Below are 24,359 nucleotides of genomic sequence, written 5' to 3' on the forward strand. Positions count from 1 at the left end.
GTGATTTGTCTTTCCCTGAGACTATATCTGTGCTACCACCTGCAGGTATTGAGAGCGGATTTCAGTAAGGAAATGTGTTTTGTAGGCTCCAGTTTGTCATTTGGGGCAAAAAAATTGAGACAATCTAGCTGATTATGACATTGTAGCAGGAATAGATTATAGCTTTTAAAAGCTGCATTATACTAATCTGAAAAGTATTATAAATATATTTACTGATCATCCAAGATGGCCATCCTACATAGTACTGTTGGGAAATTGTCAGGCTTTGGGGAAACAAGGTAGATGTTTCACCTTAAAAGGACAAGAACCACTAAAGAGGGGTATGTGTGTGTGCACACGTGCATGTATGTGTTTATTATATACCCTTTTACCTTTTTAACTGTTTGATTAAAGAAAAACAAAATCATAGAAGTAGAGAAATATTTTAACCATTGTGTTAAGTGTTCATTTATAGCTTTTAGTTGGAATTATGATTGCTAGTGCCTGAAAACAGCATTTCTGGCAGCCAGTCTCTCAGCCTTCTTGATTTATGATTCCAACACAGAGTCATAGAATGGTTTGAGTTGGAAGGGGCCTTAGAGGTTGTCTAGTTCCACCACCCTGTCATGGGCATGGACACCTTCCACTAAGTGAGGTTTCTCCAAGCCCTGTCCAACCTGGCCTTGAACACTGGCAGGGATGGGGCAGCCACACTCTCTGTGGGCAACCTGTGCCTCACCACTTACAGTGAAGAACAGGGGTATCAGAGCCAATGTCTACTGTTAGCACCAAAGAAATGAGAGGGTATATATAGAGAGAGTATTATATATAATACTTAGGGGTTACTAAGACTGGTTATTCATTTTTTCTATGCTTGCATTGTTCTTGTTCTATAGAAGGTGTTGCACAGTATCAATTAAGGGTAAGGGGAGCACAGCAGTCTCATAAATGCAATATGTAAAATGACAGTGAATAGTATTTGAGTACTGTATGTAACCATACACTATCAAAGCATGTATTGCAACCCTGTGAAATTTTGTTTGTGCAAACTGTGAACTTGGTAAACTGCTAACTTTACACCATTATCGTTCCCGGTTTTATCTTGGTAAGAGATGACAAATACATTTGGTACCTGGTCAAATAAATTTTCATTACAGCTTTGCAAGGCTGGAATAACTACTCCAGTTTTGTAGAAAATACTGCATTGGGAAAAATAGCTGTTTCAGGAGTGATAAGTGAGGTACTGAAGCAGTTAGTGACTGAAATAGGCTCAAAAATGTATTAAATAATTTCCACAGCTGTTTAGACTGTGCTTGGAATCTGTAGTTTGTATATGGATGACTAAAACCATGATATAGGCCTTATAATTATGCATACAAACACTGCATCACCACCCTCTCCACTGCTCCCCAAACATATTTTGAACATCACTCCCAATACTTTTTAAGATTGGTTTTGGTATTATATAACGCCTTGGAGCATCATGTATGATTGTGGTGATGTGATGCTTCATGGATTGTCTTGTTTTACAATCCCCCAGATTTTTTTCTGTTTTGTTACTGTAGAAACTGTGAATAATGAAGTTGTCTGCACTGTGTCAGTGTGCCACACGTAATCTTCAGAATTTAGATCTTTACTACCCTGGAATTAATTTTTATTTTGTACTGTATTTTTTTCTTGTTGCATTTTTTCCTCAATTTTCCACTATCATGTACTGAATTTTTCTTTTATGAAAAGCAGGTGGCATTATAATGAATAGCATTGTTATCTCTATGTGATGGACTGAACCGTGGTGTTACATAATACCAAAACTTTATTTTTTCTTACCGTATGTATCATTTGTGAATCACAACATCCTTTGAAATACCAACATCTACCTTTTGTTTTTTCATGTGGTACAATACCTGTGGCCTGTTGGCATGTGTATGCATGCTGTTATACACAATGGTGTGACAGGTAGCGTTGGTTGCTCACTCTGAGTTCTAGAAATTGCTTTCCAGTCTTCTTCACTAGTTTGCCGTTGGCATATGTATGCTGTGAGGTTGTAACTACTTCTTTGTGTTAAATTTCACAATTACAGTTATACCGGGGGATACTCCCTTTTCTCAACTTTGGGTCTACCATACGTGCTTTGGCCTGTAAATTCAGTCTCCTTTGTTGTATTTGTTGTCCTCATGGAATTGGAATGGCTTTTTTTTCCCTCCACCCCCATCTCTTTTTTTTCTTTTGCACTCTCTTTTCAAACTTACAAATTGATGAATCAACCTGATTTGCATCAGTGCTGGTCTGAAAAAGTTGCTGGATAGCAAAGTTAAGGTGATACTCTTCCACTACAGTGTATTTTACATCTCTGTGAAATGGTCTCAGCATGTGGAAAAACATAAAAATATAATAGCCTGTCTCAATGCCCCTGCTTTTCCAGAGGCAGATGAGGAAACTGCTTCTGAATTATTTCAACAGCAGAGTTCTTCAATCCTTCATTTTATTGCAGGACTGATTCCTTTCTGATTTCTCCCGATAAAGTTACTGTTGACTTGCATAGGTTAATTATTAGATAATGTGGTCAATGACATCTGGGTTATAGCAGCAGTCTTCCAAAAGGAAGTTATTAATTACAGAGCATTTACATTGGGTTTATTACATGTCTTAAATGTGATTCCAAATTTGGGTGACCCTGTTCACCGTATTTTTTCATTGTTAACAAGTTCCAGGATTTTTATTACTTTTAAGAATATTATTTGTTTTAAAAATTTCTAAAATATCCATATGGCATTGGTTCTAAAAAGTCACTGTGTAATTCTTTTCCTCTTCAAGGAAATCTGTACTATTGCTGCCTTTTCCTAGCACTTTTCCCCATAAGTTTATCTTTTTTGTCAGTACATCTGTTTGTCAGTACTTTATTTGTTAAAAATACTTCAGTGGATGGGATTCGAAGAAAGCAGATGTTATATTGTCATAGTATATACAGTGGAAAACGCATGAAATTCTGAATATAGGTCGTTTTTACCAATCTTTAATTGAAATCCCTGAAGTGTAATTACTGTAATATGAATATGTAAGAAGTGAAAGCAAAGTCTGTTTCTAGTAGTTGTCAAGATGGAAAAAAAAAAAAAAAGATTTTAAACTGTTAGAAGAAGAATCAGTACTTTTCAGATAACTTTTCAGCAAACATTTTGTAGCTAGTAGACTTAGAAATACCAATTTCCAATACAAATTTAAGTGAGAGAAATGCAAAAATTTGAATAATTGCATTCATTTTACACATACTTTTCAGTATTTTATCTTTCGTATGCACTATAAAGCCGTTTATGTTTAACTGATTAAGTGGAGTGTAGAACAGGTTATGACTTAGGCTCTGTTTCAGGACTTAGAAGGTTTCACTCAGATGTTTGAAAGAGATGAAGATTTAATGTTTTGGTTTTGCCCCTCTTATAGGGTCTTTCCGTTGCTGCATTCACAAACTATGTGCTTGGCATTAGAATTCTGCTGCTTCATGCTTGCCTGAGGCATTTGGCACGCAAGCACAGCCCAGGGGGAGTTATTTATTGGTAAATGCAGACGTGACTTTGCAGACTGAAAAAGCTGTAGCAGAGTGCCTGCTATTTGCCAAGATTTTCTTTAATGAGCACACTCTTCAAAACAGATCAAGATTGTAAATGTGAAGTGCCTTCTGCTTGGCTGGATGTTTCAGGAGAAATGTGCAACTCTGAGAACAGCAGGGTAGCATTACAGTACACGTGCACCATACATCTGTACTTGTGGTGATGCATGCTCAGCTGATGCTTGGCTTGTAGTTCTCTTTTCCCCTGCTCCCTTTTTCCCTCCTGCTCCCTTTTTTCTCCTTTATTTTTGTTCTTAATCATACCTTATAGTCCTCTTCCCCCATCACCTTGTGTTTCACCTTTCAATTCTGAACTGCATGCATCTTCCTTGGCTGGATCTACATTGTACTTCAGTATAAAATGTTCAGTTGTATCTTAATTGCAAATGGAATTTCACTGACCAGATGAAGAATAAAGATGTGGGTGTATTAAAATTCTCAGGGAAAGATGAAGTCTTGGGTTTTTTTCCTTGCTTTCTTCCTAATTTTTTTCATGTTTATCCTTAAAACTGTGACATTTCATAGCAGAATTTGTTAGTTTTAATTTTTAATTTAATTTTTTTGTTGCATTGTTTTGTGCTAGGATTGTTATACTCCTGGCTGCTATGTGACAGCAGAGAAATATTTAAAATAAGGCAGCTCAGCTGCAGTTGTGGTTACCAGAGTAGTTCAGTTCATGATACTGCTACTTCCAGGTTGTAGAAATTTAGCTCATCAGCTATGGATGAAACAGGTCCAAAATGGCATCATGCATGATAGTATCTTGGAGGATTTCTACTTACTTGGAGCTAAAGGCATATATGTTGATATGTGGGCTGTTAAGAAGGATAAAAAAAAGTTTGTTAGTTTACATTTCTTTTAAATCTCAATGTAAACTTTTTTCTGTTTGATTACTAGAAACTACCAAAATGCTGTTGTAAACAATCATATTGAAGTGCCACTTCTGGTTTGTTTGCAGACTGGTGCTCTAGTTCTGCCAAACGAAACTGGTTTGGGTGGTTGTGGTTTTGTTTGGTTTGAGGGTTTTCTGTAACTATGATCTTTACATAGAGAGAGATCACTCTGTGTTACTGTGGTTGTTATGTTTCTGTTCCATCTTTTTTGATATTCTAAGGTGACTGAACCTTCTGTTCAGGCTTGCTAGGCAATTTGTGGACTAAAGCACCTGGCATATGTTTTGCATTCTCATTAAATGGTTTTAATTATTTCACTAGTGTGACTGTGCTGATGAAAAGGTGTTATGATTGCATCATCTTGCTCTTCTGCAGAGATCAGCTGAAACAGATTCAGGTTCTTGGCTTCCTGTGTTCTGAGAAAGCTGAAAACTGACAGCAGAGCAGAATGGCTTGCCTTTGCTTTTCTGCATTATTTTTTCTGCCTAAATGCTTGCTGAAATCTAATATTAGGAGCTGAAAGAGTTGCCTTTTTTTTTTTTTTTTTTTTAGTTTTTGACATAAATATTAATGTTGCTCATACATGACGGAAGGTCCAATGTCAGGCTTCCTTTTGCCTTCATTAGTGCTGCAAGCCTTCTTTAGGTGGATTCTAATTTTGCTTAAAGCAGCACATCTGAATCTCCTGGTGTGTGACATGGCTGTCTCCTCAGAATCCCATTCCCTTCTTTTTACAGAAGTAGTAGCAGTTGTTTCTCTCTAGCCTTTCCTCAGACATACCTCTGTTACAAACTGGATTTTTCTCAAGTCCTTGTAACAAAAATTTCCCCAAGAGAGTTCCCCAGTAAAATAGTCATGATACACAAAAAGGGGTGGTTTTATTTTTTTGATGGGTTGATCACAGAGTGTTACTTGGTTTTGGCAGGACTGATTCCAAATGGTTCCATTTGTAGGTCCTTCTAAATCTCCCTCCGTTTTTCAGTCTGTGTTCTCCTGGCAGAGGGTCATAGTTCAAAATACACACCACTGACGGCGAAGATTATCAAGTTGGAATGAAATTCCTCTTGACTTTGTACTAATCAAGCAATCATTGATTATTTGACTGTGCCTTTTATCTTAAGCTTCAAGTGGGTAGATCAGCTCATCATACTAAGAAAACTGAAGCTCTGTTCTTTTAAATAGAAATCACTTGACAGAAGAGTTCCATGGTTAATAAATCTGAAAGATGTTTCTCTATGTATAGTAGAGTCCCTATAGAGGGTTTATTGCCTGTGAACATGAAAAGTTAGGTATTTCTTATTCAAATTGTGTATCCTGTAGGTTCTTAGCAAAATTTCATCAGTGGCAGCATCAAAACTTAAGAAGAAATGGGGTTTTAATAATGCATAATGGAGAGTCATGTCAGGCACTCCAAATTCGGTGACTCCAAATTTGAACACAGATTTTGTTTGCATTTAGTTATCATACAGTACCTCTTTTCCCTCTTCTCAAAGCTTTGCTTGTGTGAGAATTGTCTTTAGGATCTCCTTAAAGGCTTAGTTTTACCCAAATGAAAGGTCATAGAGCAGATAATCTCAATGCTTAGGGGTTTTTCATCTGTCCCTATCTGACTGCAAAGAAAAATCTCTAATCTTCCTAGTATTTATCATGTTGGTATTTGTACAGGCCATGTGGGGCATGCTTTTTTCCATGTTAATTGTTCAGAGATTTTGATAATTATGTTGCTTTCCAAACTCTTTTCCTGTCCTAAGGAATCTGGTTTACTCTAATCCATAAATCAGGAGCAGTTCAGTCCAACAATAAATGATCATCTCTTCTACAAAACAAACCAACAGAAAAATCCCTAAATTTTGCAGCAAGTTTAGGGAACTAGAAATTGACATAATTCAAGTTTTTTTTCTCTAGAAAGCATATTTAAAAACCTGGACTCCGGTCTGAACGGCCAGGGGACAACAATTATTCAGAAGATAAATTTTGCTTGATGGTCCAGAGGGGTGGTGGGTGGGGGTGTGGTGTGGTATAACAGCCTTCACAATAGCTTAAAAGGTCCCTTTATTCTCTAAAGAGGTGGTTATAAATGGCTTCATGCGTAGATTAATAAAATTTGTGACAATGGATGAAAATACAATAACAAAATAAAAAGCTGAATACAGTTAGAGTTTTCTGATGGCATTTGGTGGCATTTTATAAGCATACAGGTTCCAATGAGGCTTTCCTTTTTTCTTACTGTGAAGTCAGTTTCTTCATAGGCACATTGGATGAAGCTGTCATTGTTCTGGTGACTCTTCTGTCAAAAGGTTGTACTGCTGTAGAGGAAAGCACAAACCGGATTAAAATGTTAACAGTTATAATTGAAAGACACTTTGTAACACCAAATTGTTATTTATTTATCTGTAAAGTAACAATATGCTGCTAGTCATCAGGGTTTTTTAACTCCTTACAAAGCTAACAGTACTTCAGTATTTGGTATCACAGTACAGTCATTTGGTTATTGTCTGTTTTTCAAGTCATGGAAAATTTGTCTGAAATTTCCTCCTTCTGCTTATTTCATCAGTTCCTTTCTAATTGAGTGTAAAATTCTGAGATCTCTCCTTCTGAATGTTCAATTCATACCCCTTTTCCACCTGTGTTCCCTGGATTTGCTTTTGCAAAATGAAGGAGTTTTGTCTTTCAGAGCGGAAAGGTCACAGGAAGTGATTCAGGAGCTGTCATTGATCTTACACTGGATGAAGAGGATGATGGCTCTTCTCAAGGTAGGTGAAAAATAGTTTGCTAGATGCAGAGGTGATCAACCTACAAGTATTATTTCATCCCATGGATGACAGAAAGGGATAGACCTTTGTTTCTGTTTCGTGTATTTTATTCATTGGTGTTTCAGTTAAACAGGACTGTTGTTAAAGAATTCTGATAGGCATTAAATAAAAGGAATTTACTTACTGTAGAACAGTTTAAAATTTTTACTTTTACCTTAGTTTAAGCATTGTTGCTGCCTATGATTCTTTATCATATTTTGGTGAATTCTCATAGATACATTTCAGTTTACTGTGTTCTCATTTAAATCTGACTAAATATAGTTGTGTTTTTACAATCTTTGGCAGTTTGGATGCATTTCCTCTTTGAAAAGAACACTTTTTTTTTTCTTGTAAGTCTTGCAGAACTGAGGGCATGTGTGCTTATAATGGCACTAGTATTTCAGAGAAGGGATCAGGGCAGCTGAAAAAAAATGTTAATAAAATAGTTCTGAATGGTCTCTAAATACATGCCCCTGAGCTTTTGTTCTGAAGTCCAGTCACCAATAATTTTGATTCCTCTAGACAACTTTGGTAGCTATCTCTTTAGCTAATGTGATCAGCTTCTGCATGTACTTCCTTAATAGCATGATCTGCTCTGTATTTGTATTATATAAATGTAGAAAATCATATTAGCACATAGTAGCATTTCTTTCAGTGAGGAAGAAATGTAGTGTAAACATCAGAATGGTGGTGCCCTAGAGAAGAGATCAACAGAGCATAGCATGTCTGGCAGAGAGCAGTCTGAGAGACATGGTGTCAGGATGGTGGTGCCCTAGAGAAGAGATCAACAGAGCATAGCATGTCTGGCAGAGAACAATCTGAGAGACAGTGTAATAGTAGCCTACAACTACTTGGAGGATAGTCACAAAGATGATTGACCATGGCCAACAGAAGTCCTTTCCAGCAAGGATTTTGGTGAATCTGTGAATTGCTTAGCTTAGTGTCAGAAAAACAGAGAATCAAGTTTTTACCACTGTCATCTCTTCTGAGTGTCCTTCATTAGGGAGAAAGGTTAGTGGGGTAATTTCAGGATGGTATATCTCTCTTCACTGCAAAGCAGAGGCCAGTCTCTCGCTGTAGTCTGCAGCCTTGTAGACTAGTTTATGTTTAGACTTTGTGAAGAGTCAGTTGAAATGTATGGACTAAAACCCCAATAAAAGCTTGAGTTTCACCATGCAGTGAAAACACATCTCTGGGGTTTTGACCAAGTTTTTCAGGAAATAATTCACATGTTTTGATAACATTCGGGTTGCAAAGAGGAAGAGTACACTTCTGACAGCTTTTGCACAATCACATGCATGTATATACCTTTGGCTAAATATTTTTTCCACTGCATTTTGTTTACAGAAAGTGGGGGGCAAGTTTTATTTTGTTCTAGGTTCATTGGGACAGCACCTCAGGATAGAAAGCACCACCAGCATTATGATGTTTGCTACAGTATACTGGGATATCAGTTCAGTGCTAATTCACATAGAAGAGCAACATACAGTGTTCTGGGGAGCACTCAGATCCTGCTTATTTTGTTTAAAGCACTGTCACCCACATACTAAGTAAACCAAATTCTGTCACTTGCTAAAGGTATTTAAATAGATGTTAATACCTGGAGAGATATCTGTTACGTGCTTCCCTTCACATCTCTCTAGGCACAACTGAGGAACAAAGTTACACTATTTTGGTAGTATACAACTATGATGTATGTCCTTGTTGGCTGAAATTGCTGAAGATTTGGGTTGAGAATAAATTCTAACAGTGGTACATTTCTAAACTTATTCATGTAATCTACTTCCCATCCTTTCCTTTTTCCACTGAAGTTTTCAATAGGATCAGCAATTAATATCTTCATATTCACTTAAATTATTCAATGGCAGTTGAAATGTGCATGAGTTTGTGAATATTCAAAGTAAACAGCATCTCAGTAGGAGTCTCTTTAGAGTCAAGTAATTTTCTGAAGAGTGGGTTATCTTTCATAGTCATGGAAAATAAAAGAAGCTTGATCTAATCACAGCACCTGTTACTTGATGAAAGAGCAGGAAATATCTCACCTTCTGTTTTCAAAATGAGCATCCCTTTACTGCTCCTTTTATAGACTTTGAAAAAAAGAAAATAAGATATTTTCATCAAATGGCTTTAGTGAAGTAGCTCAGCTGTTCAGTCTACAGAAAGAGAGTATGGTCTGCAATTTATATTACATTTTATTTTTGAGGTCTTGAATTGTATTTATCATATAGCAGTTTCTGAAGGGTACTTCTACTTCAACCTTTTAGTAGCTGGTGTTAAAGACAGCTTCATGAGACCATAAATATGATCTCCAACTGATAGAAAAACCCCAACATTTTGAGCTACACTGCCATTGACCCTGTTCCTAATTTGAAATCAGATACATAATTGATAATTTCTAGATGTGTTCTTCAATATACTGTTGATATGTTTTCTCAAGCATAAAATACATATTAATAAATTCCTTGCTTTCAAATTGTGCAGATTTTCGCTAAATTAGTGGCTGCTGCATGTACAATATTATTAGGGCAAATCTAGTTTTGAATTACGCCCTTAAAAGCTACTTTCTTATATTGTGATTTTTGTTTTTCATGGTGCTTTCACTTCCCTCTAATACTGTAATCTATCTGAAATATGCGGGCAAAAGCTTGTTAATTCTTTATTCAGCTTGTGCACAGGTGTGATTACATACTGACTTGCACTTGAAAATTTTTGTTGCCACAAATAAACTAGAGCAGGAAAAAATATTGCTGTAGTAAACTACAGATACAGATGCTATTTGTCATTTCTCATAAGTCACTGTCATGTTGAGGAGCAGTGTCAGTGTGAGATTCCCCTATATTAATAAAAGAGCATGAAAATTCAAAACAGCAACACAAAGGGCTTGAACAAAGGAAAAAGTCAGCAAATACAAAAGGATGTAAGCATCAAAGGTAGATAAGCCTTATTTAGGGAGTTATTTTAAAAAAAAACAAAAACAAACTGAGTACAGCAGTGTTTATGCCTTTTAAAGGTTTTAGGCTATTCTCTTTTTAAATAGAAACTTCTAAAGACTTTGCCACTGAATTCAGTTTTCATTATGCTGAAATACACAGGCTTCATGAAGATAGAATGAAACATGGAGGGGGGGGAGAGATTGAGATGATGGAAGTGAGAGGAATTGAATGAATTTTGCAGTTTGCGTAACAAAATGATCAAAGCAGTGTCGTTCTAGGAAGTATCCTTGCTAAACTGTAAATGAGGGGGGAGGAGAGATTTTAAATCTCCGTGATGTTCTAACTTGTGTTTGCTATCCTCTATAATTTCTTTGTTTTTCAAAGCAGATGGCAAGAAGCAGAAGCAGACACCTGTTACAGGATTGAGCATATCCACCCAGCCTGTGGCTCGACCGTTGCAGCCTTTACAGCCTTCACAGCCAAACCCTGTGCAGCAGACAGGAGTACCAACGAGTGGACCTTCCCAGACCACCATACATGTGTTACCTACAGGTAACTTCATTTTACACCATTATACGAATGCAGTGACACTTTTCTTCTTAAACTAGACTGTTGTGTGTTCTACTTTCTGCTTACGTTTTCAGGTGAATATTCAGAATGTTTAAATCATGTTTTAGTCTTTCATTCTAGTCAGTTTACCATAACTTTTGTTTTTTTAAACTGATGAAGTAAAGTTGGTTGATGAAGTCCTGTTGGTTTGGAAAGCATTCAGGATCAAATTTAATTGCATGGAGAGGAAGAAATCTTGCAAAGGGCAGTTATGGAAATTATTAAATATACTGTTGTTTGTAAAAGTGAAGGAGAAGAAACCTGTAGCAGTTGCATTATTGAAGTAATGGGAGGGAAAAACCCACTAGCAACATCTGTCCTAGATCTTCCACCTGCATTTGGCAGTTAATCCTTTTGGCAGAGTGAATGGCAAGACTAACACTGAAATTCCATTCATAGTTAAATGTAATTTTGCAGTGTAATTCCCCCCACGCCCCCCCCCCCCCCCTTTTTTTTTTCTAACATAAACATAGATCCTCTTTTTATTTTTTTTTTTTTTCTGTAGATGGTTGTTGAAGATCGGTTGGCATTGGAATTGTCTTACATTCAGGACCCTTTGGTGGTTTTTTTTGGTGGGGGGGGAGGGGTGGGTGTTATTTTTCTGTCTGGAATTTGTATATATATTGGCATTATTATTTCAGATGAAAATTACTGTTTGTTTAGGCTGTTTTCCCTCTTCTTGCATTATCAAAAGCGGATAGAATTCCACAGAGAGAGTTTTTATTTTGCATAGCTCAGATGAGTCAGTTTTCCAAAGGAGGTGTGTGCCCTGGAATAGGTGTATCACCTTAATGTCATGGAATTCCATTGTAGGTTGTGGTCTTTCTGTCTTTTTCCAGTTCCGACAACAGTGAACATAACTCATCGGTCACTGACTCAAACTGCTGCAAAGCTTCCTATACCAAGAGCCCCTGCAAACCATCAGGTGGTCTATACCACTCTTCCTGCACCGCCAGCTCAGAATCCTGTAAGAGGAGCTATAATGTCAAGCCCAAGTTTAAGGCCAGTCAACCCACAGACTGGAGGTAGGGATGCCTTCTTCCATACACGTTTTTGCCCAACACAGCTTGATATGTTCTACCTGATGGATGTGGGATTTGGTTTTTTGTTTCTGGTTTGTTGTTGGGTTTGGGTTAGGGGTTTTGGGGGGGTTGTTTTTTTGTTGGTTTGTTTTGGGTTTTTTTTTTTACAATATTAGCCCAAATTATAGAGGTTAGGGTTTTTTCCCAGTTTACAGGCTTGAGAAAATCTCAGGCTATGAAGAAATCATTCCTCCTGCAGCTGTGTGAATGAGGAAAAACAAGATTTAAGTAATCTTGGGCTCTACCTTTGCCAATTAAGTATCTCTGAATGACATGCCTAATGCTTTACAAGGTAGCAGAAGGTAAAGTGATGAGCACCACTATAAGACCAAAACATGTAAGTATATAGTAAATCATGCCCATTTTCCTGTCTAAAAGTTACATTTGTATCAGGCATTCTGATGTAGTGCTTTAGAAATCTGTCTTGTGCCCAGCAAATTTTCTTATTTTCTCTAGGCCTGGACAGATTAAATTCCTCACCAAATGTATCAGAAATTGATCCTTGCTTGAATTTCCTTGACCAGAGATGTCAGCAAGTTCATCTTGACTTTGCAAACATGTAACTGGTATCTTCCCATAGCAGGAAACTGATTTTCTGAGCTGAGTGGTATATAAATAAAGACCTTAAAGTTGAATGATTGTCTCTACTGTGTTACAAACTGTTAGGTCTTAACTGCCTTTTTTTCAGCTCCCCACAGCTTCTAGACTATGATTATTTTAACACGTTCATGTTAAATATAATTTTCCCTGTTTTAGTACACTGAGTATGAGCCTACTTTTGTGACATCCAGGTAGTGATTTTTCAGACATAATTTGTATAAGCCAGAATCAGAACACTATGGGCTTGAGCGACGTAAGACTGTACCTATGTAGGCTTGTGCAGAAATAGTCAATCAGTTGTTCTGAAACTACAGTTTCTGGAAAGGAGAATATCCATGTATGTTTGTAGCAATTTAATTCTAAGTGTCTTTTATGATTGGGCTCAGCTGCATTGCCATAGACTGAAAAATCAGGTGTGCTCAACAGAAGTTGAGCTAACAGTTGTTAAGCTGTGACATGTCAGGGTGTAAGGAAATTGCGGTTCTTGTCAGAGTACTTGCTGATATTTTTTTAAACTTATGCTCTTGTGCCAGGTGCATTTGAGTTCAGGTTCTTCTGACCAGCCCTGTCTTCTGAGGGGCATGTCTGCATCTTCTGTTAAAAGGCAAGGTAGCCTCAGCCCACACTTCATTTTCTTTATCATTACCCTTAGTTGCAAGTTAGACACATGTGATCTACTTGTTAGGAATGAGTTTTGAGTCCTTAACTGTGCATTCACTTATATTAATTAATTTTAATAGTATTTTCTTCTTCTGTGCCAAAATACATGGTGTTGTCAGAATCTACTGCTAATTTTAGAGCAGCTATTATGACTAAATCAACATCACTCGTATTAGTATCTCCAGAATACCTTTAGCGTTACACATGTAAGATAATTAATATGTTGTTGAAGAACATAAAATAGGTAATGTGCTATTTTAAGGCCTTATCTAGGAGAATTCAATGAGGTTAGGTATTCATGTTTTTCAGTCAAGGTCATCCAACAAGATCTTGTGTAATATGCTTCTGACCTGATGGTCCAGTGACACAATGAATGCTTGTCCTGCAGTTGTCTGCTTAGAAATCTCAGAAATTAAGGCAGGTTTGAGTGAATGTAAGTAAGATTCACCTTGACCGGACCTTGAATTACCTAATGTAAAATCATTCTTTCAACAGAAAGTTGGGCATGGTCATCTCCAGAGGTTCCTACAAACCTGGACTTTTCTCTGATATGGTTATAGGCAGTTCTGTTACTCCATTGAAGAGTATTTCTGTGTCTTACACAGTGCTATTGTCTGACAAGCCACAGAAGACACAAGAATATGGCTGTTCTTGCATAGCACTGTGTGTTCTCTGAACCTCAGGGCAAGAAAGCCAGGTGGTTAACCTGAGTAGGTGAGAGACTAGTTAGTATACAGATTATTTCAAGGCTTCATACTGGCATGCCAGTTAGAGAGGTTTCACATACTGGTAACAAGACAATCATATGTATGTCTTGAACCCTTTTAGCTGTCCTAAATTTTTATCTTCTAGTCCATTCTACATTTTTCACTGTCTTTGTTATACAGCTTTCAGAAATGCTGCTACTGGTGTGTACTGGTTTATATTATCATTGAAGACGTCTTTTTTTGTCAGTAGCAGATGTTTCAGGAGTTAAGAGCTCTGTGCTGTGTCTTTGACAGAATAATCGTGAGAACTCATCCAAAGTGATTGGCAATTCATAGTTTTGTATTTCTACATCAATTAAGTAGTATGCCTGTCTAGAAATAATGGTAAAATTTGTACTTTATATCTTAAGGCATTTCTGGCCATCTTTCTCCAGGTAATTGTAATTCCCTGAGATAGAACAACAGTCATGCTAAAACAGTGTATCTGTCTGATTGAATTCTCATAGATGAGAAATTGGTGGCTGTTTATCCTACAGAAGTTTGCACAATTGCATTCTGTCCCCTCTGCAAACATAGCACTTGCTCTCTTTCATTTACAGCTTTAGGGGATGGAAGGTGATTCTGTTGCTGTGCAGTACTTCATCAGTCTGCTGGCAGTTTGAGGAGAGTGTGTCAGTTTGAAATTTGGTGTCATCCAACTAAACCAAGGAGTTGGTCTCCCATTGTTCTGTTTAGCTGATTTTAAGTGTTGAATACTCAAGATACTCACTGTGCTTATAGGTATGACAGTACGAATGCCTCAAACAACTGCATATGTTGTGAACAATGGACTAGCTCTTGGATCTGGAACACCTCAGCTTACAGTGCATCATCGGCCCCCACAAGTGCATGCTGTGAGTAGTCCTTTTGAAATTACTTAATGCAATTTATAGGCTTTTTTCTGCATTAATGTCTTCCAGATTGCTTCTTAGTGTGAACTGCAGGATAGTGAAATGCTTTGTAGACACATTGCAGCCAGCTCATGTGCATAGCATGATCCTATCACCTGCAGCAACTTCTGCCAAGACTGGTAAAAGCTGTGCAGTCTGTTAGCTTACCCCAGTGTTCTCCAGATGACCAATAGCATGAATTGTTTGCTGTGGAGTTAAGGTACAGGAGAACTGCCACTAAAAAGTTTTGTCATGGTTTGGCTACAAATTGGATGACCAGATTCTCAGCACAGCTGTTTGCAAAACTGAGGTAGGAGAACAAGGTACAGGCAAGATCTCAAAGTTGCCAACTCCCAAATTTCAGTTTTATCACTGTTGGGAGTGATTACTTCTGCATCACCTCAAACCCTTTTCATAAGTATTTGAGAATTTACTCTGGTTCATTTCATAATGTTTTGTTGTTGAGACTAAAATAAATACATTGCCTGCAATACTTACTGTTGGGCAGTCACATCGCTTGTGATGTCATGAAATTTTAAATATATTGCCAGCAATGCAGTCACTTATTCTTTCTTCTGTTCTTTTCGGTCATTCTACCTAATGTATTCTCCAGGTATAAATAATGAGAATAAATCAAGCCAATATCACACAGAACACTTAAGACAACAAAAACCCAACCTGAAAGGCCCCTGGTTTGAAGAATAACAAAACTGTGTACCTACTGTAACCACATTCCTTAACTAACATAAATGAGAGACCTAGAACTGTTTCTGGGGGACTGGGGACTGGGGAGGGAAACAAAATTAAAAAAAAAAAAGGAAAGCCACATTTGTGTCCTTACTTCAGAATATTATGGAAACTGAGGCTGAGCTTTTATGATCACTTGAAAGTGATTAAATCCATGTGGCACCACTACCCATTCTGCCTTTTGTGACTAAAAGCCTGCCTTTGTTGCCTGATGTGTTGTCAGCTTAATTTACTGCCTGAGGTGTTTTCGGTGATGTGGGAACAGTAGCTAAAATGTAGATTAGCTCAAAATTGTTGTGAACTTGCCTGCTCATCCTTGATAGAAGAGCAGAGTGTTCAGACCATCACCTCTTGGATGAGAAGCAGAGGATATTGGGAAATAACTGTGGCAGTGACCTTCTGTACAGCTGAGGTTTTATATGTGCATATTAAGAGCTTATGGCATCCTTGGTCCCATCCTTTCTCAACATTTGCTGCTGCTTTCTTGCCTCCACACACAGGACTAAGAGTTGTGCTGGTTGGGTGACTGCAGGCTCATTTGCTTCCAGTTGCCTGGGGGATGGTGAATCAGTCTCCTTCCACCACTGCAGACTTTAACCTTTTCCTTATTGCTGTTACCTTTCTTAGGAGCCACCACGCCCTGTACATCCTGCCCCGCTCCCAGAGGCACCACAGCCACCGCGTCTGCCCCCAGAAGCTGCCAGTACTTCTCCACCTCAAAAGCCTCAGCTGAAGCTGGCACGGGTACAGAGCCAGAATGGTATTGTGCTGTCATGGAGTGTCATGGAGGTGGACCGGAGCTGTGCCACTGTGGACAGTTACCATCTCTATGCCTACCATGAGGATCCAAGTGCCACTGTGCCCTCCCAGTGGAAGAAGATTGGGGAAGTGAAGGCCCTCCCGCTACCTATGGCATGCACTCTTACACAGTTTGTGTCTGGCAGCAAGTACTACTTTGCGGTCCGGGCTAAGGACATCTATGGACGTTTTGGACCCTTCTGTGACCCCCAGTCCACAGACGTGATCTCTTCCCAGAGCAGTTAAGCTAGAGATCTTTGGAGCCTTTAAACCTGTCCTACTACCAAGAATTACCCCAGTTTTGGGGGGTTGATCCTCTGCATGAAATTCACTTTTAAGTCCTCTCTCTGCAGGATTATTTAGACAGTTGTGTGGTACACTACATGCATTCGGAACCAAAAGAAAAATAAAAGTATCACCTGCAGCAAGAGAGCCTGTGTTTTTCTGGATAGCTCAAGTCATGGGCCATTTGAAAATTTTATTTTCCCTTCCATGACAGCTGTTCCACCTAAATACCTACCTTTTACCCAAGGACGCCCTGCATGCCTGGGATTCTGCTTCAGAGTGGGAACAAAATAATGAATTACAGTTTGTCTGAAGCAAAACACACACATCTGTAATACCTACCAAGGCACTAACATGAGGGCAAGAAGAGATTTGCCTCTTGTCGCCCACCGCTCTGAGCAGGCTGTGATTCAAAGGGTGGTTCAGGGTGTCACTTTTTCTACTGGAAGACTAAGTGGTCTGGTCTTATTTTACAAACTGTAAAGAGTTCTCTGAGGGGAGGGAAGGGAATTTGAGTCTGGCCAGGGAACCAGTATGTGTGTAAATGTGGAGGTGGTGGAAAAAGAAACAATCAACCCACTACCTCCTACCTCTCCTAAATAAGAATGTTCCTCTGCTTTCACAATCTTCCCCACTCACACTGGGAGCATTCCCAGGTCAGATCTGAAACTGGATTTGTAGAGACTGCATTTACACCTCTCCAGCTCAGATAATTTCTCTACTTCTCCCCTCATTCATCCAGCCCTATTTTTTAGATTTATTTTGTGCCTTAAAGAATAATTTCAGAAATAAAATGTAGCCAGATACCTTGTGGTGTTCTTTTTTTTTTGCTTGGAGTTATTTTTTCCTTTACATTTCTAGCCTTTCATTACTGCTGCTCATTTCCCTGGCCTGCAGTAATTATTATTTCTGTAAAGACGAGAAAGTGTAACATCTGCTGATGCTGGATTTGTTTTTATCTGCAGTATCATTCAACCCTTTCCTCACTTTAATTCTTGAGTAGTTGTTTTTGTCCTGTCAAGAATATTAGAGTATACAGATGGGATTTTCCACCAGAGCCTTTCCCTGTTCTTTTGGGAAAGCTGTATGCTGCAGTTCAGCCAAAGAAGAAACCTCTGTGGTGCAGCACCATAAAAGCTTCTAGGAGCTTGCACTCAGTTTGGAAAAAGTACAAAAAGTTAAGAAGTTGGCTTCCCAGTCATCTTCTCTGTCCCATCACCTGCCTGCCTCTGCAGAAAGCTAAGACACCAAAAGCAGTTTAGAAATTATTGTGGACACTGACCTAAAGCTAGTGAGCAACTGCAAATGTTAATAGATGCTTTCATAATGCTTCTAAACTAAGAAAAGAAATTGGTGTATCTGTCCCACTGTCACTGACTTGTAAAACTTGCTTTTCAGAGAACCAAACTGTAATGCACCTGGACAAAAGAGTATCTGTAAGAGTTCTGTTTTGGCACTTTTCGGTCTCATTCCTACCTAGCAGAGCTAAACAGTGGATTTAGAAGGGAAACTGTTTTAATAACAGCAAAGCTGTAGAAAGTGACATTTTTTCATTTCAGTGCTGTCTTTCTTAAACCCAACGTTTTTACATGTAAAGCAAGGTTGAATAAAGGGCAGGAAAAATGAAATCCCAAAACATGGCTGGTGGAATATCCTGTGAGATTATAGGTTGTGTTCTGTTCCCTTCAAAAGCTTTTACAGTAAAAGAAACAGCACTGTAGGTTATTGTGCTATTTTACTGCACTCCTTCATGTAGCTGGGATTGTCACTTCTGTCAGGTGAGTTCCAAATATTCTCTGTATGGAATGTTGCATTTAAAGTATCACAGTTTTACTGATTTAGGCAAGCAAAAATCCTGTCCGAATCGAAGTATCATGGGAGAAGGTTCACGCTGAATCTCATGTATGAAGGATGTGTAACCTTGCCTTTGAGTAAGAGTTGTCCCTGTTATACTGGTGCCAATAATCAACAATGCCTTGAATTTTTCTATGTTCAATTGTTTTGTCTGCGTATTTCAAGGACGGATTACTTAATAATGCAATTAGTCTGCTTATGGAGAGTTGGGTCATTATAAAGCCAGTTCTGTAGTAGAGGTTAGAGCAGTTCCTTCCAGTTGATGGCTGTCAAGTCCTCCTTGGACAATTTTTTAATATGCTTTTGAGGTGGTACCAAAGGGCCATTGGCCATATCAATACAATGAGGTTTTACAGTTTGAAAATCAAAATAAAAATTAGAATAAAACCTAGAATTTACACTGTTCATTTATTTGTGATTCCAGCCCAAACTGTTCTTGGCTTTGTCTTGCTTGGGATAGGCGGGGGGTGAGTCCTGTTTTAGAATTTTTCTCTCTCCTCCAATGGAGGTGGTGGTCTGCTATTGTGTTTGAAGGTTTTATGAGTTGTATCTCTAGAGAAAAGAAGACTCGTCTTTGTTTACTAAAGATGTAGTTCACAACTGAACTGATGGTGAAAAGCAGATTCTGGCTTAGTAGATCCATTTCTGGTTTATATGGCAGAGTGCAGTTGATTTTTGATTTATTTTTTTTTTTTTTTGAGAGAGAGAGATTAAGTGTGCGAAATACAGTTGACTTCTTTTTTGGTTTATCCCAGCAGTGGCCAAATGTATGAGGTTCAACAAGGCAAAGTGCCGGGTCCTGCATTTGGGTCACAACAACCCCATGCGACGCCCCAGGCTTGGGGAAGAGCGGCTGGGAAGCTGCTCCTGGAAAAGGACCTGGTGGTGCTTTTGATGGAGCTGAACATGTGCAGCTTGTGCCCAGGCAGCCAAGGAGCCAACAGCATCCTGGCCTCTATCAGCAATAGTGTAGCCAGCAGGGCCAGGACAGTGATCATCCCCTGTTCTGGGCACTGGTGAGGCTGCACCTTGAATAGTGTGTGCAGTTCTGGGCCCCTCACCTGAAGTGAGATACTGAGTTGCTGGAGCAGGTCCAGAGAAGGGCAGTGAAGCTGTTGAGGCATCTAGAGCGCAAGTCTGATGAGGATCAGCTGGAGAAGAGAAGGCTCAGGGGGACCTTGTCAGTCTACAACTGCCTGAAAGGAGGATGGAGCCAGTAAGTAGGTGGCTGGTCTCTTCTCCCAAGTAACAAGCGATAGGACAAGAGAAAATGGCCTCAAGCTGCACCAGGGTGGGGTTTAGACTGGATATTGGGAAAAAGTTCTTCCCCAAAACCGTAGTCAGGCATTGGAACAGGCTGCCCAGGGCAGTGGTAGAATCACTGTCACTGGAAGTGTTCACAAACCTTACAGCTGAGACCCTTGTGACATGGTGTCGTGGTGGACTTAGCAGTCCTGGAATAACGAACTTGATGATTTTAAAGGTCTTTTCCAACCTAGTTGATTCTGTGATTGTATGAACTGAGCCACTTCTGCAAAATTTTTGTCATGGTGGTGCAGTATTTGCCCTTACACTGGTGAACGAGTACTGCCTAGTTCCTTAACTCGTGACACTTTTCCCTGTGTTGTGGGTTGGCTGGTTATTTTATTGTTCTTTACCTCCCAGAAACAATGAAACCATTGAGAAACTGAACTTCTGCTAACAACAAACATCCAGAAATAATTTATTTCAGTTAACAGACTTTAGTTGAAAGTATTACTAAAGTATCCAGGAACGTTCCATACAGGTCTTTTAACACCATGCTTGTAGACTGGGCCATTCATAAAATGTTCATTGCTAGAGGTTTCCAATAACCTACTTTTAAATATGCCTAAAAATCTCTCTGTGGCTTTTAAGTGGAAGGGTTGGATTTAGTTACTTTGCACCTCATGCAGGTTTTTCCATCTTATTTTCAGTAGCCTGATACAAAGTTGCTCCTGAGCTTGGTTTTGCTGCTGCCACTGGGCACATGACATTGCAGCAGTACCACCTTGGATGTAGTACCCTTTGTTTTAGCAAATGCAGCACTGATTCTACAGCTGTGCTTCCATCCTCATTTAGTTTCTGTTTTGGTTTTGGTTTGCTTGGTTTTCTCTCTGTGATAACAAGGCCATCTAGATGTCCAGGTTGAAAGTAATTTTGAGTTGTTAGTTTAGTTCTTGGTTGGGGAGGAACCCTTCTGTAGAGTGCGGATGGCAAAATGCCATTTCTTTCCACTGCATTCTTCCTAGTTAGAGCTTCACTGGCCTCCTTTACTCCAGTGTATGTCTAAAAAAAAAAGCTTTCTTGGGTTCAAATAACTGCATCTTAGGAAGGGGGCAGGCTGTAGATACAGCATCGGTACTGCATCTGCAGCGGCAGCTTTGGAAAACATAGGTGCAAAAGCAGGTACCCCTCAGCCTGCATTTAGTTCCAGCTGCCCTTAAAACAGCAGGTGGCCTGAAACTTTGCTCCTTTGAATAATTTGTGCCACCATTGGGTCTATTGGATCACTTGAGCGCAAGGACCAGACACTCACCCATCCCAAGGTTTTTAGCACAAGGCTGGAAATGCCCATGGTGTCTTCCCTGTAAAGATAAGGGGTCTTACCCTGCTTCCTTTGAAAATGACAGCAAAGCCCCTTGTGCCTTCAGTGGGAGCACAACTGGGCCCCAGTACTAGGATCCGAGCATCATTTTGTACTGTAACAAAGGAAGAGCTGAAGTGACTTTTTATGCTGTTTGTCTTTGAATGTCCAACAAATTAGAATTGGTATTGTATGTAGGGACGGGTCAAATCTGTTCCTGCTCCCCAAGCAGCTATTCCCCAGTTTGAGTATTGCTACACCACTAAACAAAATCAAGCTGTGATTCTGCCTTCTTATAAACACCTTATAATAAAAAAATCCGGATTTTTTTAACTAGAACCTTGATACAATAAATATACATATTGGGGTTATTTCCTGATTTGTTGGTTTGGGTAGGGGTGGCCATTGTGTGAAAATACTGGAGGGAGGGGAGTTCGAATGACACTGAGCCAGCCCTGCTACCAGAATCTGTATTTCCTTCCAAACACCTTTTGAGGGGAGAAAGAAAAAAATAAGGATAGCTGAAAGCAAGGAAATGAATGAATTTTCAGCCTAAGTACTTGTTAAAATGCATCTTTATTTCTCATTGTCATTATGCAGGCTGAGCATTCTCTTCTTTTATATATAGATATACATACACACATTTTTATATATATTTGAAGTGCTGTATTAATTTAATAAGTTATATCTGTAAATTAGATAACTGGGTAACAGCTGTCTGGGGAGTCCTGGTCAGCTTTAGTAATTTATTGGCTATTGGGAGTCAAATGTGCAAAATCCTTTGTTAGGAAACTCAGAATCTGATTTCTTTTGTTTTGCAGCTGGACTTGCAAATACAAAAAAAGAAAAAAAAACAAAACATCAGGACTGATTTCATGTCCAAATTCAACTGGGCAGTTGCAAGCTCTCCCCATTTTTGTATGTACTGTAGATGAGTGTGTGTGTCTGTGTTAACTGTAGTGGGGTTTTGTCTGACAAGCCTGAAATTTATACTTTGAAATAAACAACTACTGGGTTTTTAACCTTTTGAGTCATCTGTGCTTAGTTCCAGACACCTCCGAAGACCGCTCTTTCAAAAACAGCCCAATGTGTGCTCTTTGTCATCAGACACAGTGCCACCTTGCTCAAGTAACGTTAGGCAGCAATGGTTTGGCTCTGGGTCATTTCCAAAAAGGCAACTGCATGACCTTGCTCTTTCTGCCTTCCCAGAGAAGGAGGAAATTAAAGCAATGCTATAGTTTCTGGAAAGTCACTTTCTAGGCCATTCTGCAAAGCAAAGGGGCTATGGAAGTGCTCAAGGCCAGGGTGGACAGGGCTTTGAGCAACCTGGTCTAATGGAAGGTGTCCCTGCTCATGGCAGGGGGTTGGAACTGGATGAGCTTTGAGGTCCCTTCCAACCTATTCCAAACCATTCTGTGATTCTATGTGCCCTGCACAGATAGATAGAATCGAGGAACTTGGATGCTGACGTTGCGCTGGTGGGGGGAGAGGAATGGAAGCCAAATTGCTGGTGCTACTCTCCTCTCCCCTCAAGGGGCTGTGTTTTTGCCCCCTGTAAAAATGCTCATTCTTTTAGCAAGAGGCTGCGGCCAAAGTAGAGATGATGACTCCAGTTTTTCACAGCACCCTGAAGGATTAGAGCTGTGAGCCTGCAGCAATGGTCTCAGCACACCCAACTGGCCCATGCTTCTCAAGCCAGGGGCTGACTGTTGTGCACAGAACTAATTGCATCAGTCAAGGGTAATGAAATTGGGGGTAATAAAAAGGGTGGTTTAGTGCAGGGATCAAGAAAGCCTCTGCTGTCCAAGCTGTTGCTTTTCAAGGGTAGAAGCCAGATATAACACTATGAAATAAGCTGTGGAACTTAGCTGAGCCCCCGTAAACAATTTTACCAGAAGGCAGTATGGGAAAAGCTGCCCCTTGCCCCCAGCTCTGCTGCCAAATTCTAGAGGACTCAAAGTACTTGAAGCTTAGTTTTGTCATGCCATCCCTGAGGTAGTGCTGAGCCTGTACTTCATGGACATATAATTAATATATGCTGGTAATAATTAGTTTCTTGCACTTACTGAAACATGCTTCCAGCCACTGACCCAAAGATGATATACTTTTGTGAAGTGATGCCTGAACACACTCACACTTGAAAGTCCCAAGTTTCTCAAACTGCCTATTTAAAATGAGAGTATACACACTGCACAGAGCTTAGACCATTAGTTTTATCATAAAATAGAGTGTAGTCACTGTGCTCAAGCACTGTTGCAGTTTGGGCTGGTATAAAGTGAAGTGAGGAACTGCTGGTTGTGCTGGGAGGCGTCATTTTTGCTATAGGCAGGTCCCAGTGACTGAACAGCAGGTCTCTATAGTTGTAAGACAGGTTCATCACAATCGCCTCCGAAGTCCATCCTCCCACTATGTAAGGCCCGCTCCAGCCAAGCCTGAAAGCCTGAAGTTTAAATGCTTAAGACAGGTTTATAGCCAAGGGCAGTAAGGTGCTGAAAGAGACATTTTAACTTTATACAGTTGCCTGAAAATAAAGTTGTCAGTTCCCTGGCCCTCCCTGCAGGTCCATGCATCCATACGTAAAGCCTTCTCCTCTAGTCCTTGATGCTGCTGTGCTGGGGAGAGGAGCTAGAACCAGCTGCTGTGCTTGTGGTTGGCAGATCGGCTCAGACTGGCCTGCTGACAAAGGACACACGTAGGACAGCACAGTAAGAGGAATGCAGTGACCTTTAACAGCACACTTAAACACAAGAAAAAAATAGCCACAGTCACATGGATGAGAGTCCTAAGGCTCAGAAGGTCCCATTGATGTAAACATTTACTCATAGACAAGGGCTCTTAAAAGCAGAGCTCTGTTTTTCCACAGCTCCATGTTTCAGCACAAAAGAGCTCCTGCCCCAGGGTAGGAAGCTGAAGGAGGGAGAAAGGCAGAGCTCCCATTTCAATGTCCCATAACAAATGGGCATGTCACATCTGCTGCATGCCTCTGCTCCCTGCAGGGGGGAGCATCCAGGTGTGCCCTGGATCACTGTCCAAAACCATAATCAATCATCAACTTCCTGGTCCCTGGGAACCAACTTTTAAACAAACACCACTTTTCCATTAGTATTTTCACATAAGACTGAGTGAAGAGGCCGGCACTGGTCCTGGGTTGCCTGGGGCTGACAGTCGAGTAGCACACAGCCATCCTAGCCCCTCTGTGTTTCCAGTCTCAAGCAGCCGATTCCTGGTTTTCTGCTTGCTGCCAGCCCTCCTGACCCAGCTCCACTCTTCCTTTTAAGCGTGCTC

The 24,359-nt window shown here is 39.7% G+C and overlaps 1 protein-coding gene across 2 annotated transcripts in view; it reads left to right on the plus strand.

The window, feature by feature from the left end:
* ATF7IP (activating transcription factor 7 interacting protein) overlaps positions 1–18,863 on the plus strand; it is a 104,840-nt gene extending 85,977 nt beyond the window's left edge. Inside the window, exons 10-14 of one of the 2 annotated variants that reach the window (XM_062624167.1) lie at positions 7,148–7,226; positions 10,583–10,750; positions 11,647–11,832; positions 14,637–14,749; positions 16,160–18,863. In XM_062624167.1, the coding sequence (XP_062480151.1) occupies positions 7,148–7,226; positions 10,583–10,750; positions 11,647–11,832; positions 14,637–14,749; positions 16,160–16,576 (963 nt within the window). In that variant the 3' untranslated portion in view covers positions 16,577–18,863. The remainder of the gene's footprint in view (positions 1–7,147; positions 7,227–10,582; positions 10,751–11,646; positions 11,833–14,636; positions 14,750–16,159) is intronic. The other variant, XM_062624168.1, reaches the window with a different exon arrangement.
* The last annotated feature ends 5,496 nt before the right edge of the window (positions 18,864–24,359 follow it).

Source organism: Pezoporus occidentalis, unplaced genomic scaffold, assembly GCF_034315485.1.
Source record: "Pezoporus occidentalis ecotype Australia unplaced genomic scaffold, CSIRO_AGI_Poc_V1 ctg263, whole genome shotgun sequence".
Lineage (NCBI taxonomy): Eukaryota > Metazoa > Chordata > Aves > Psittaciformes > Psittacidae > Pezoporus > Pezoporus occidentalis.